The sequence below is a fragment of the Perissodus microlepis genome, chromosome 16 (genome assembly GCF_051167445.1).
Source record: "Perissodus microlepis isolate ML-2025 ecotype Zambia chromosome 16, ASM5116744v1, whole genome shotgun sequence".
In the NCBI taxonomy this organism is placed as follows: Eukaryota; Metazoa; Chordata; class Actinopteri; order Cichliformes; family Cichlidae; genus Perissodus; species Perissodus microlepis.
In genome coordinates this window covers 29,119,155-29,133,768 of record NC_140476.1, presented here as the reverse complement: position 1 = coordinate 29,133,768, position 14,614 = coordinate 29,119,155, and the positions used below count along the sequence as shown (strand labels likewise).

General features: G+C 43.2%; 3 protein-coding genes across 3 annotated transcripts in view; 1 reads left to right on the top strand and 2 right to left on the bottom strand.

The window, feature by feature from the left end:
* Positions 1-451: 451 nt before the first annotated feature.
* On the top strand, positions 452-3,536 carry il17d (interleukin 17d). Its single transcript, XM_084908517.1, has 2 exons — positions 452-1,487; positions 3,068-3,536. The coding sequence occupies exons 1-2, from the start codon at positions 1,189-1,191 to the stop codon at positions 3,381-3,383; spliced, it is 615 nt and encodes a 204-aa protein (XP_084764643.1). The 5' UTR covers positions 452-1,188; the 3' UTR covers positions 3,384-3,536.
* Positions 3,537-3,689: 153 nt separating this feature from the next.
* eef1akmt1 (EEF1A lysine methyltransferase 1) lies at positions 3,690-8,125 on the bottom strand. The gene is made up of 5 exons (XM_084908518.1): positions 8,023-8,125; positions 5,934-6,082; positions 5,618-5,700; positions 5,162-5,451; positions 3,690-4,912 (listed from the first exon to the last, which is right to left on the bottom strand). The coding sequence occupies exons 2-5, from the start codon at positions 6,078-6,080 to the stop codon at positions 4,779-4,781; spliced, it is 654 nt and encodes a 217-aa protein (XP_084764644.1). The 5' UTR covers positions 6,081-6,082; positions 8,023-8,125; the 3' UTR covers positions 3,690-4,778.
* Positions 8,126-10,429: 2,304 nt separating this feature from the next.
* xpo4 (exportin 4) overlaps positions 10,430-14,614 on the bottom strand; it is a 57,027-nt gene continuing 52,842 nt past the window's right edge. Inside the window, exons 21-24 of the mRNA XM_084908905.1 lie at positions 14,469-14,599; positions 13,939-14,056; positions 13,720-13,812; positions 10,430-12,087 (exon numbers count right to left, since the gene is read on the bottom strand). Of these exons, the coding sequence (XP_084765031.1) occupies positions 11,890-12,087; positions 13,720-13,812; positions 13,939-14,056; positions 14,469-14,599 (540 nt within the window). The 3' untranslated portion in view covers positions 10,430-11,889. The remainder of the gene's footprint in view (positions 12,088-13,719; positions 13,813-13,938; positions 14,057-14,468; positions 14,600-14,614) is intronic.

Genomic DNA, 14,614 nt, shown 5'->3' with positions numbered 1-14,614 from the left:
CTAGAGCTGACATTAGCAGCGTTGTTACGTAGCTATTTGCATGTTATCTAAAGCAGGAATGTCAAACTTTTTTTATACTGTGGACCACATGCAGCCCACATTGATCTTAAGTGGGCCAGACCAGTGGAACTCCCCTTTTTGTCAGTGTAAAGAAGTTTAACGACATTTTTAATCCCTGATTACAAGAAGAAGTTCAGTTCCAGCAGTCTGTCTCAGTCTTTCCACACGGTAAACAAAAGCTGCTGTAGTAAATAAAAGAACAGTCATGCTGACAGACTGTTTGGGCTTAAACGGTAAGAAAAGTGTAAAATTACAGAAGAAAAAAATCAGCTCCTTGGACAGGCTTTCCTGTAATTATAAACTAAACTCGCGGGAAATGTTCTTTTATTGTGACAAAAACAGAAATCTCAGTTTACAGTCAATAATGAAAAAACTTATGAAAACACATATAAAAGTCCAGAAATTTAAGCTCTCCGTCACATTTACTAAAGCAGTGGGCCGGACTGAAGTCTTTGCTGCCTCCCCCGGGCCTTATGTTTGACACCTCTGGTCTAAGGGGTGGAGATGGTGCAAAGCCAGGATCCACATCCAACAGGCTGGACTTCCCACTCGCATCAGGATCTCCTCTAATAAACGCTGGGCTCTTTTTTTTATTGGGGTCCAGGCAGGACTGTTTTTTTCTGCCAGTGCTTCAGTGTAACTGAGCCTCTCTCTGGCTGCTGCATCAGACCGCCTCAGCGCTCAGTCGGGGTTTTACGCACACGTCGCAGGAGAAATGAGAACCAGAGACTCCTCTGTGGTGTCTTCTCGTCATGGACACAAAGCAGCAGGTGTGACACTCACAAACTGTTAGAAAATTTCAAATTATTTGGCAATTATTCCTCCTGGCGACGCCGTGGATGTGTAGTGCCAAAAAACAAAAAAATGTCTCTGCAGTTTTCCTGGTGGCGCGCCTGTTCCTCGCCTTCAGCGCCAGGATCGTGGAGCGTTTGCGTGCCGCTGGCTTTCCAGCACTTCCAACTATTTGCTGGATTTTAACAGAGGAAAGTAACCCGTGAACGATCAAATCTGTTTTTACGAACAAACGTCACTTGTTCTCAGAAGCATTACTTAAGAACGCAAAGGAAACTTTCGTTTTTCGGTGGATGCGCACTTGGGCACAGCAACATCCTGAGAAGAAACGCGGAGATGCCCCACAGAGTCCACGTTCTGCTACTACTGCTGCTGTCGCTGTGTCGGCCGGCAGCAGCGACCCGGGTCAGAAAGAAGACCGTCAGGACGCGGTCCTGTCTGGACATGCCGGAGGAGAAGTTGGAGGAGATTTTTGGACGGCTCTCGGTGGGAGTGATGAGCGCTTTCCATCACGCTCTGCAGCTGGAGCCGCAGGACAAACTTAACCTCACCTGCCCCACCACTGCACGGGTCCCGACCGACGGCAAGACCCGCCTCCCGGTCAACCTGCTCAGCATCTCCCCCTGGGCCTACAGGTGAGAGCAAGAGGGACACTTATCCGGTGCCAGTAAAGCATTTACGTTTCACATCTGCTATCACGGGACACCGCTATGCTTAAAATAGCGATAAGGCGGCGATAAAAACATTTATTGGGATGTATTATGATTTAGAAACAACTGGAAGAAACCCGTGCGTGCTCACATATTTTATATTTAAATAACAGAACAGACTTTGTCAGCCGTGGATTCACGGTATAATTAAATTAGATATTTTAAGATTCTTTATTTGTCACATACATAATTACACGAGTACGACACGCAGTGAAACGAAATGTTTCCTGAAACGCGTCCTGAAAGGCGTCGCGCTTTCACAGTACCTACATCATCACGGCTACCGGCAACTTTCTGATTGCCTTTAATGCTAAACAAATACATGAAATACACTTTTTTGAACAGACTTTGACATAAAGCAGAAAATATCAAAGCAGGCTACTGAACTATGTTAATCTCATATAAGCGACAGAAACGCAGCAGCTCAACTAAACAATGCACACGGTTTCTTATGTTTAATTCAACCTTTTAAGTTCTACCCACATTCTCTCTGGATATACCAGATTTTGTCCTTTTAGAAAAACTAGGTTTATATAAAGAAAAACATGACACAGCTGATGATTGTTGAGTGTATTTTCTGGTGTGCATGGGCTCTCTCCGGGTACTCTGACTTCCTCCCACAGCCTAAAAATGGGTTAGGTTAATTGGTGAGGTGTGAATAGTGACCAATCCAGTCTCTTTCACCATGACAGCTTTGATAGTAAATGGATAAAGTCAACGGTAACATTTTCTTAAATATCTGAGCCAGACTGCTTTATTAATACCATCTGCAAAGAAGAGAGACAATGATCTCTTCTGCCAAAGCATTAACACCTCCTTTGGCAAAATGACAGCTGCTCTATGAAACACTTTGCGTAGCAGTTGAGCCTTTCAGTTCTTGTTTGGAGCATTTATTTGTTCCCGCAGAAGGCTTCTAGCTCTGGGAAATTCTTGGGCCATCTTCCACGCTCTGCTCTGGGACGAATGCTGGCCAAACCTTCTGCTTCTAGACCCTCGGGAAGCGTAAACTGTGTTGTGTGTGCATTTAGTTCCGTTTGTCCCTTTGTCTCCTTATTTTCCTCCAAGATTCCTTCTTTAGTTATTGTGTCCAGAAAGTTCTGTTAGTTCTTCAGCCTACAAAACATGCTGCTGATTGTTCAGGATTTATTTACAAACTTGTGTTGAACTTAAGAACTAAGTGTTCCCTGAAGGTTATATTTGTGCAGGTATAGCCACCCAAATTTTCTTGAAGTACACTATTGTAGTCTATTCGCTTTTCTAGTAAGGCCTCCTGCCCTTTAACAGCTGGGGCTCCATCTTCCCAATCCAATATCCAATATATTAGGAAAAGGGAGGGATGACATCAGTAGAAGTTCTCTGAGAGCTCAGATTTTGTCACAAGAAATTTTGCATGGTTCTTTTTTTTCCAGGAAAATGTACAAAACAAAAATATCTTGTTTATATATACAGTTCATGTACCAAGCTGTTTCTGCCATTGCATTGAACATCATTAAATACATTTTCAGGATCTCATACGACCCAAAGAGATATCCCCGCTACATCCCCGAGGCCTACTGCCTGTGCAAGGGCTGCCTGATCGGACCGTACGGCGAGGAGAGCAGTCAGTATCGCAGCACCCTGGTCTACGCTCCCTCTGTCATCCTGAGGAGAACAGGCTCCTGCGTCGGCGGCCGCCACTCTTACACGGAGATCTACGTCTCCATAGCCGTGGGATGCACCTGTGTGCCGCTGCTGGAGAAGAGGCCGAAGAAGAGCAACCAGAGCCTGCAGAGGAGAGAGCCTAAAGCCAGGAAGCTCTTTACTCCAAGAAAGGAAGCATGACGGAAGCAGCACTGCTGCTGCAGAGAAGTTTTCTTTTGTTTGTTTTTTTACAGCTGATTCGCTCGTGCTAGAACATTATGTCTGAAACGGAAGCCCCTGGAAATGTCACTTAAAAAGAAAAGTTTAGTATAGAGCTTCAGCAGACAGATCGACCGACGCAAGACAAACCTTTGAGTTCGAACTTGAGTTCAGAATTAAAACGCAACCATCTGTGTATCGGACAAACACACTCAGATTTCCAACAAACTGAATGAAACTTTGACAAATACTACACCATAAAAACTGAAGGTCTGCTTCTGGCAAAAGTACAGAGGCACATGTTTTATTTAACAACTCTCATATCAAGTAACGCAGATAGTTTTGCCTCTGCATGACAAGCTGCAGTAAAAAAAAATAAAATGGGAGGTAGTTGTTATTTAGGTGATCCAGACCTTTCAAAACGAAAGCAAACAACAACAGAGGGCCTCACTTCTGAATGAGCTGATCAATGCTGCCACCTGCTGCTGTACAACAACTGCAACTTTCTCAGGTGATCAGAGCAACAAGCCCACGCTTCATGTTATTCAGACACTTTAATAAGAGCAAACATCAAATATTTGCGACTGTTACCTCACTTATCTGGGTAACTGTACAAGAAAGTAACACTTGTATGTTTCCCAGTAGGGCCCAATTGTTTAACAGCTGAGCTTTCTGAGCGGTTCAAAAATAAAAGTTTTTTAGAAAAAGAAAAAGTTGTTCCTGCTGCTTCTTTAATACTAAACAGCTGATGTACTCGTCACCCTTCTGGGTGTTTGCTGAACGGGGTGATCTATTCCCGTGAACTCTTTTCTTCTACTCGCTCATTTTGCCACCTGACAGAGCTGACCTGACCAAAAGTCTTTCATGATTTAGTCAGATTAAATAACTAACAGTAATCTGCTCTGAATTGGTATCAAAACCTGAGATGGACTAGACTTTCAGAGTTATTACTTAAAAGCTACTCGAGCAGTGTAGCATTTAAAAACAGTGATTAACCCAACTTTTAGTCTCTTGTATGAATAAACCATGAAAAACACTGAAGCTTACATGAACCATAATGCCTCTTATCATCTTTTTGTTCAACCTTTGGTCTTGAAATAAAGTCCATGTCTTCAAAAGTTCACGCAACCAGTCTGTATCACAAACTTACAGTCATCAAACCAAAGCCCAGACATCAGGATGACGGCGAGACACTGGGATTATTTTTTTCCATTCTCGGTGTATTCGTGAAGAGAACGCTGATCTTCATGTGAGATGGTTGGAGTTCCCCCTTTAAAATTACGTGTCTTGCGGCTGGCTTTCGCTGCAAAACGTCCACGTGTCGTCCCTCCTCCATGAGCTCGGAACGAAGCGTCGATCTGATGGACGCCCGGCTCCTCAGCAGGACAGTAGGCGGGACGGGTAGTTGACAAAACAGCGGAACTCATTGGACAGGTTCCTGTTGTGTTTGGGCAAAAAGCTGCACATTTTTACATCCAGGAGATCTTTTGCCAGATTCTCCATGATGGCTCCTGTTGTTGAGAAACACCACAAACACCAGATGTTAAAAACACACCAAAAAAACACTGTTTAATACTTAATTTCACATCTAATCTAGTTTTTTTTTTAGCAGCTTGTGCCGCTCGTTCATTGTGACATCAAAGAAGCTAGCATTTATTCTTGACTCATACAGACAGACTGTGTTGTTAGACGATGATCAGAGGCTTCTCTCTGTGAGGAAACTACTTATGTGCCATCATCAGAGCTTGTTTGGGTCTCACCTGTGCACAGCAGCACTTTGCCTTTGCTCAGGTATTTGATGGTTTGGGTCACTTTGCTCAGACACTCCTCGGACAGGTAAGGTGGGTCAGCGAGGACAATGTCAAAGTTGTGAGGAGACACGCTGTCCGGAAGAGACAGCGGCTCGTTGTAGTCGTAGAACACAAAGTCCTCTCCGTAGGAGGCGAAGCGGCGGTCGTACTCCAACACCACGGCAGACACCCGATCTGAACCGTCCACCACACCCTGCTTCAGCTTCTGGTACACGCTGGGCGCGCTCAGGCATGCTATCCTGAGAGGAAAGGAGGCACAAAGCACAAAGTGCTCGCCAATCAGCAAAACCAAACGTCGATTCTACATGGTCACAGAACTCAAGCGTATTTTTATCCTGTTTCACTAAATGAAAAACAGCTAATGACATCCGAGCAGCGTGTTCATGTGGGTGTGCGAGGTTTTACCTTCCTCCCTCTCCAGCCTCTCGTACCGCCTCCTCGGCTAACTGTGTTGCTGTCTCGTCGCTGTACCAGAACTGGCTCATCCCCTGGTGGACATGCACAGACAGACATCTGTTACCGACATTCACTTTTCATTAAGTCCGTCACATTACTGCGATTTACTGACAATGAGCTGAATTAAACCCTCCAAATAAAAAGGTCTGTTTCACTCTTTCGTGCAAATTTGGTTTAGAATTGGTCATCCTTGTGATTATTAATGGTTTGTCTTGTTTTAATAGTTGAACTTCTTAAAAATAAACACAAAACACAGTAAACTCACCCAGTCCTCCTCCACGGCTCCCACAGCAAACTGGTCTGTGGGTGCAGCGCTGTGATCCGTAACAACCTTCGTTTCATTGTAAAACTCCTGCAGGGCGGCCAGAGTGTGAGCTGACAGAGTGGGAACATCGTCATCGCTGTCGCTCATGGCTGAAGGAGCAGGACAATGCAGATGAGCGGAAGAGGAAGGAAGAAACTTCTGGTTATTGCGTGTATATTCTTTTTACGATTTTCTCTTTAGATGCACTGTTATAAGATGTCATACTGTAAAAAACATGGTTATTTGTCAGCGTATGTTTCAGGAATCCCTGAGCAGCCAAAGCTGAGCAGACCGCTGTAAACACTCAGTTTCAAACACTTTTTCTATTGTTGAATATTTGAAAGGTCATAGAGGGGGGATATGCCTAACAAGGCCATCTCAGGCACACTACTGGTTCTGTAAGCAAGGAAATCTCACCCACCCACTATTCAGACCCCCTGTTTAAAAGGGGTATTAGCTGTTTTCTCATAGGGTTGTAATCAAACAAAGATAAATGTGGCTTTAATCTAAATAACATTCACTCCAGAGAAAGGCTATTTCAGCATCTCACTGTGTCTACAATCTCTAATGACCACCTCATAGGAGCTGACTCCGGACTACTAACCTTCTTGATCTGAGTGCAGCGTTTGATATTATATCCCATAACACCCTTCTGGACAGACTAGCTCCTACTGGAATCACTGACAAACCTTTAAACTGGTTTGAATCCTATCTCTCTGGCCACACTCAAAAATGTCCCGTCCATTTTCAGTTATTAACAATGTTCCTCATGGATCTCTCCTGGGCCCTCTGCTATTTATCCTCCTCTACTTCCTCTTGGTCATATCTTCCATAAAGTTAACATTAGTTTCCATTGTTATGCTGACACCTGTCTACCAAACCTAGCAGCACTCATGTACCCAGCGCCATCTGTGTTTGCCTCTAGGAAGTCAAATCCTCATTCTCCAACAGCACTATCAAACTAACCAGTGTTAAAACTGCACTTTGTCTAAAAATGTAACAATTTTTCCTCAGTTTCTGCCTCACTACAGGTCAAGAGTCTGGGTGTTGTTCTTAACAGCACACTTTCGTTTCAAGCACACATCAGTGACATCACACTTTGTAACATTCATCGCCTCCGTTCATCTCTCACACCTAACAGTACTGCCATCCTTGTTCACACCTTGGTTATGTCCCATACTGATTACTGTAACTCTATTCTTTTTGGTCTTCCTCTCAAGCCCCACTCCCAACCTGTCATGGCAGATGGCCGCCCCCCAGCCTAGTTCTGCTGGAGGCTTCTTCCTGTTAAAAGGGAGTTTTTCCTTCCCACAGTCGCCAAGTGCTTACTCAAAGGAGGTCATCTGATTGTTGTGGTTTTCTCTGTATTGTTGTGGGATCTTTACCATATAATATAAAGTCAGTTAAGGTGACTGTTGCTGTGGTTGTTGGCTCTTTATAAATAAAACTTAATTTAATTAAATTGAAGCCCATTAAACTTCAACTGGTCCAGAACTCCCTCCATTAGTTACGTCACACTCCTTCAGCAGCTCCACTGACTTAAATACTGTAGTAATATCTTTAAGGCTGTATGCAGCATGAACGTTTGCATGCCCACACACACATCTGCACTTATAGATCTCCTACCATTGGTCTAGAGCCTCGGGAACTCCTTCCCACCAGAAATCCATAACAATGGGTCTCTCCATTTCACATCCTGTCTCAGTCTGACTGCTTTCCACCTGTTACATTGTGATTTTACATTTACGCTTACATTGTAAGCTTGTTTTGACTTGATAGACACATTTTGGTTCATCCTTATTTTTTTTCACCGTATGTGTAAGGTGATGCCCCTCCTTTCCTGTCCCTTGATGCAAAACTTTGGAGAACATTTCTTTTCTTTAGGGTTAGGGTTAGTGTCCTCACACCGAGGGAAAAGCGGCATTTCAAGGCCGAATTAAAAGATCACGTGACAGAAACGGACCCGTGGGTCAAAATTAACATCGCCGGTTAAAGGTCCACGAGACGAGTCTGTCGACCCTGCTCATATACTGACCCAAAAGAAACATACCTGATCAGTAGCTGCTTCCAATCTGCACTTCTCTGTTGTCAACACGTGAGTAGTCGCAGAATAATGACGCAATCACTAACGTAGCTACAGCTTCAGTGCAGCTGGAAAGAAATCCAAATCGAGTCGATTAATCAGTCCACAGATGTACGGGAAATTGTGTATTTTATCATAAAAACAAGTATTTTTTAATTTAACAATTTATTTTTTTTAAAGAATCCACTTGATTTATTGTTTCTCTTCTCTTACATTTTATGAATTCATTAATTGAAGCTCCACCGAGTCCCACCTGTCTGAAAGCCACAGCTTGGTGCTGTGACACAGGATCAAATGTTGGTTTAATGATCTGAGAAACCAGCTGACTCAAACTCTAGAAAAACGCATTTGTATGTTTTGTAGCAATCGGCAGCTGTTAATGGTTTAGTGGCTGTGGATGCGGTGAGAAGGATGTTGTGTGCGGGTAAATATGTGGATGTACATGACTGTGTGTATGTGTGTGTTTAAGGTACTACAAAGACGATACTGATAAACAACAAAGAACCTTCCTCCTCAGTCCCAGCTAAATTGGCTCTATTTATTTATTTAAAATACATAACTGTGCAAAAGCCCTGAGCAACTCTCCACTTCTTTATGTTTCTCTGGGAAAATGGGAAATAGGTGCAGTGATTTATTAAAAATATCTGGACACATAGAAAGAAATACATTTGCAGTCTTCATCACAGCCTGAACTCTTAGCCAAGCTCTCTTGTAATTTCTTTAAGTAGTCTTCAGGAAACGTTCTCCAGGCTTCTTTGCGGACATTCGAAGCTCTTCTTTGCATGTTGGCTGTCTTTTGTTCTGTTCTATGTTAAGATGATCCCACACGGCTTCAGTATTGTCAAGGTTCTGCTCCAGAGTCAGTTTTGACAAGGTCCCCAACACTACTGGCTAAAATGCAGCCCCAGAACATGAAAGAGCCTCCAGCATGTTTTACAGATGCTTGTAGATATTGTTATACCTATCTTTTGACCTCCTCCATAAGTACTGATGACAATGTTAAACACAGCAAATTTGCGATCTTGATCGGACCCATTGTTGCTGATTTTTAGTCCAGTTCTTGTGTAATTTGTCATGCTTCAGTAGCCGTAGCCAGATCAGCTGAAGATGCACTGATCCACATGAAACTCTCAGGTCAGGACTTTTATATACCGTTTATCTCCTGTTGGTGGGCTTCGTTTTTCAGTCTCTGCACTTCTTTGGTCATCCACTTTTTCAGTTTCCTAATTTTTTTAAGGACACTCTGCACGCCATGTTGAAATGTGGCAAGTGTTTTTGGGAATCTACTTATTGCTGGAAGAGTACTTTTATGTCCATTGGACGGTATTCTCACGGTACCATATATTGGAAGGTAAAAAAATAAATAAAAAAAATCTTAACAATACTGCCTTAGGGATAAATATAAAGTAATTAGAATTGGTCCCAGGACAGAACCCTGTGGAACTTCATCATTCAGTGCAAATGTTGTTCTGTGATTTTGTTTTACATTTAAACAGAACATAATTATAAGCAGAACACTTTTTAATTTGTTATCACACAATTTGTCCAGCAGAATGACTTCCACGCCATTGTTTATGATCTTCTGAGCTGTCTGCAGCACCTGTAGCAGAGCAGCATCACAGCAGATGGTGGTGTGTAGTCCTGGGTCGTCTTTACAGTAAGCTGGAAACAATCAATGAGCTCTCTTCGCAGGTTAACAGAGTTGCTGGGTATGTACACACACATCTACGAGACCCCAAATATTCTCAATTTTGAATATTCCTAAATTTTGAACCCCCATCAAACATTTACCCCTGAAATAATCTACTGGTTGGTTCCAGCTATAATAAAATGTGAAGCTCACTACAAACCACAACATTTATAGTGTAACAATTCAAAATAAGCTGTAAATATAGAAAGATTTCTACTTTCTACTCCGTTTCTGAAATAAAACCTTTTGAGGTTATAAGCACTTCCATACTCTTGCCAAAGCTAAAACTAAAACCACCCATTAACCGATTCCCAGGATCCAGAAAGAGATGCTTTCTTGACAACATTAATACTAACTCAGTCGGATACGTATTTGTAAAGACCAGTTTAGTCTTTTCTTACATTTGTAAAGAATCCTTCCAAAGATTCCTGGATCCAGATCACTTCTAGATTGGGCAATCCTCCACTTCTGATCATTTCTTTTAATGAAAATCTTTCCGTAATCTTTTAAAAGTTCTGCCTTAAAAAAAAGAGGATCAAACAAAAAACAAAGACTGATCAGGATGTCTTGAAACGTATCTGCCTTCACAGTCTGCAGACTCAAAGGTCTGCTGTAGAACAATCGACAAATCTGCCATTTACTACAGCCAGCGCACATGTCAAAGAAAGTACAGAAGCCAGGACGTTTTATACAATACGTTTATGTACACTTTACACTTCATTAACAAAACAGCCATCTACAATAACAGGGATAGGACTGTGAACGAGGAGGGTTCTGTCTCCAACATAATGCTTCAGCAAGTGGCTCTGATCCTTTTTATTTGGTTTGTTATTGCTGTCCTTCAACTAAACAGTCTCTGTAATATCCAGTGTGTGTGTTGAAGAGTGATCGGGTGGAGGTGCTGCTGTAGAAAAATACTAATAAAATCATCCTGCTAAACTTTCAAGGCGCCATCTGTCTCTGGCCTTCACGTGTCCAGAGGCAAGGGGGCCACAATATAAACTACAATCCAAATAGGAAGGGAAAAAAAAACAAACTATATCAAACAGCAAAGGTCAACAGCGAGAAAATTGCTCCCTCTTTAGCCGAATTCATACATTGTTGAACTCGTACATCTCTGCCTGCCTTTTACTGGTGTATAAAAACATTTCCATCATCTTTAATCCCCGTAACGTACATTTCTGAAGGGTATCAGCCTTGAAAACATATATTTATAGATATTTACACCCTTTAGTCAAACAATCTCAATTTGGTTTTCTGACGTTCCCAACAAACAAATGTCCTCCTGTTCCGAGTGCATCAGCAGCCTCAAAGACAGCCGGCCACACCTCATGCTTTGTATGTCTTCTTAGGTTTTTGGCAGGCACAGTCCTTACTGGTTGTCATTTTTCGTATGGCATGATTCTCTCTCCTTATAACACACATACACACACACATAGAGAACAATCGGCAGAACAAAGGCACTCTGGGAAGGACTGGGGTGACGTGTGTGTGTGTGTGTGTGTGTGTGTGTGTGTGTGTGTGTGTGTGTGTGTGTGTGTGTGTGTTTGAACTAGGGTGGGTTGGCCCCTCTAATGCCTCTAACTGCATACAAAACCTGAAGAACAGCAACTTGTTTTGCCCTTAGTGTCGCTCTCTATGTTCCTGTGTGTGTGTGTGTGTGTGTGTGTGTGTGTGTGTGTGTGTGTGTGTGTGCGCGCGCGCTCCAGAAAGTTCCAGGCACATGAGGAGGGGGAGGAGGAGCAGGAGGAGGTGGAAAGGGAGGACAACAGCAATCATCGGCTGCTGCTTGACAGTCCGTGCTCAGTTGCTTCAGTCTAACATGAACCTCTGAGTCCATCTGCTCAGCAGTTTAGTCTCCACAATTAGCTCCTCCTCCTCTTCATCGCGTCTGCTGATCGTGCTGGGCAGGCGGGTGTAACAGTAGGAAAGGAAAAGGGGGAAAAAAAAAAAAGACATCCAAGGAGGTGAAAACAGGGTAAACATTCAGGCATGAGATCAACCCGCCCCAGCTGCCAGAGAGGTCCTCCGAGGCTGTCAGCCGTCCCTTCTACCCATAGTTCTCAGGGATGAAGCAGGGGGCGTCTTTGATTGGTTGCTTTTCAGAACGACGATGATTAGAGGCCGGTTTGGTTTTCCAGTGGTTATTTTACGCAGAGCAGGCCGCCGACGTTGGCGACAAACTCCTCCAGGCTTTTGAGGAAGGCAACCTTCTGCTTGCGGTCCATGGTGGGTGGCGTGCTGCTGGCTGTCAGCTTGTTGAAGGCGTCGGCTAACCGCTGGTAGATTATGGCGTCTCTCTGAGAGGACAGCAGGGTCTCAACCAGCTCCGAGTACTCCACCTGACATGGAAAACCAATGTAGCATCAGATTAGTGTCAAACGAAGGCAAGGGTTAAAGCAGATAGTATTATCCCTCTTTCATTATAATAAACAGAAAAATTGTTTTAATTTTATAATTTATATTGTTAAAAAGAAACCTTTGAACAAAACATACACAAGATTCAATGTTGCAGTTTACAGTGTAATCCACTGCAGCGTACACGTCATAGTCACATGTCGTTATCTCTGCTTGCAATTCTGTAAAATTTCCCAACTTTTAAATAAAGTATTCATTATTTTATAAAAATGAACACTAGTAGTTTCCAGAGGATTTAATGAGAAAAGAAGTGGAGGAGTTCAAGTATCTCGGGGTCTTGTTCACGAGGGGAGTAGGAGATCGACGCTGTACCGGTCCTTCGTGCTGAAGAGAGAGCTGAGTGTAAAAGCGAAGCTCTCAATTTACCGGTCGATCTACATCCCTACCCTCACCTATGGTCATGAGCTGTGGGTAGCGACCGAAAGAACAAGATCGCAGATACAAGCGGCAGAAATGAGCTTCCTCCAAAGGGTGGCTGGCCTCTCCCTTAGAGATAGGGTGAGAAGTTCAGCCATCTGGGAGGGGCTCAGAGTAGAGCTGCTGCTCCTCCATATTGAAAGGAGCCAGATGAGGTGGTTTGGGCATCTGACAGGTATCCTTCCTGGGCATGACCCACCGGGGCAGAGCCAGGACACGCTGGAGAGGTTATATCTCTCGGCTGGCCTGGGAACCCCTTGGTGTTCCCCTGGACAAGCTGGAGGAGGTGGCTGGGGAGAGGGAGGTCTGGGCTTTTCTGCTTAGGCTGCTGCCCCCACGACACGGCCCCGGATAAGTGCAAGAAGATGGATGGATGGATATTCAGAAAATAGATTTAATGAATATTAGTTGTTTACTGTCATGAAAATAACATCCAAAATGTTTTATCTTTGGGTATTAATGTCATGTGGCCTTTTAGTTGTCACTATACGCTAAAAGTCAGTATTATAAGTATATAAATAAATACATAATTGGAATCTGCAAATCTTTCAACCACTTTATGCCTGATGTAATAGCTCTGGTTGAAAGAATAACTACTCACACATCACAAAACTGGTCAAGTTTTTGTGCGGCTGTGTTTTTGCAAACTAGCCACTAGAGGGCTTCTTGTGTCATTTATGAAAACTGTGCCTGCACGCCAGGAGCAACTCAGGTCCCAGTAAAGGGATTTTCTTACATATACAGTTGTTACATTTAAATGTGCCGTCACATTTAACTGAAAGGCAGAAACAGAAAGCCAGCTTGTTTGAATCATTTGCTAAAAGCGCGCAAAAAAGGAGGAAAAAAACCCAAAAAGCTTTATGTCCAGTAATCAACACATTTTTGCCACTGAGTAAAAGTGTGTTAATAACGGCACAGTTGTGGGTTTCAGCCTGAAGCACTTCTGTATTTGATGAAGCCCACATTTTAAAATGCTGCTTAGAAAAGAAATTCCAATTTAGAAGCTGAACAAAAGCAGAGACTGGGAACCTTCAAAAAGAAAGACCTTCAGCATCTTAAAAGCCTTCATTTGTTGCACAGAACAAGAGAGGGAGGGAAAAAAGATTTTCACTGAGCTGTATTCACTGTGTGTTACTCACCTGGTGCAGGCACACGAGTGTGTAGAGGGCTTCTCCTGCCGCCACAGTCATCTCTGTGTTGTGTTTTTGCAGGACCAGCATGTCAAACACCAACTGAGTGCACAGAGGACGGTGTGAGCTGGTGTGCATTTGTTTACTTATTAGTACTCTTCCCCCCCTTCTTCCTTTATAAAAGTTTTATTGTAATGCTGTCATGACAACATGAAGTGCGTATTGTACCTTGAGGAAATGACGGGTGGCGATAAAGAGAGGAGAGTCCTTCTCCTGGTTTTTAGCGCACTGTTCAGCCAGAGGAGACAGAGCCTCCAAACACAGCTGGCTGATTTCAGAACTCATCCTGAAACAGATGTTAAGGAGCACAAACTATTTTGACAATTTCTTTTTTGCCTGTCGACAGGCTCGTCCACAGCTGCAGCAGGCAAACAGGAAAACGACTCTAAGTGCAAGTAAAGAACAAATCTCCTGTGGTGTGGCCTTCTGAGTATTTAGAAAGATTGTTGCCGTATTCCAGACAACATCTATGTCAACAGTTCTATGTAATTATGTAATTATGCAGGCTACATACTGAACTTAAAGGATAGAAAAAGGATTGATCCTATTCCACTAGTATCAAACCGATATCAATACCAGCGTTGAGATCAATGCTATCGATATTTGGATCAATCCGCCCACCTCTACAGCCAATATGTGGATATTCTCTCATAAATCCCACCATAACAATCAATACTGCTGGCACAGCAAGAGGATACGAGGTCATTCCCAGCTCCAGGGAGAACATGAGGCTCTTGAAGAGGTCTTCTGGCAGCTGTGGGATCTTTTCTGGAAAGATCTCACAGATGAAGGTGATGAGTTTGTAGTACTGGTTACACAAAGACGGGAACTGGAAAATAACGAG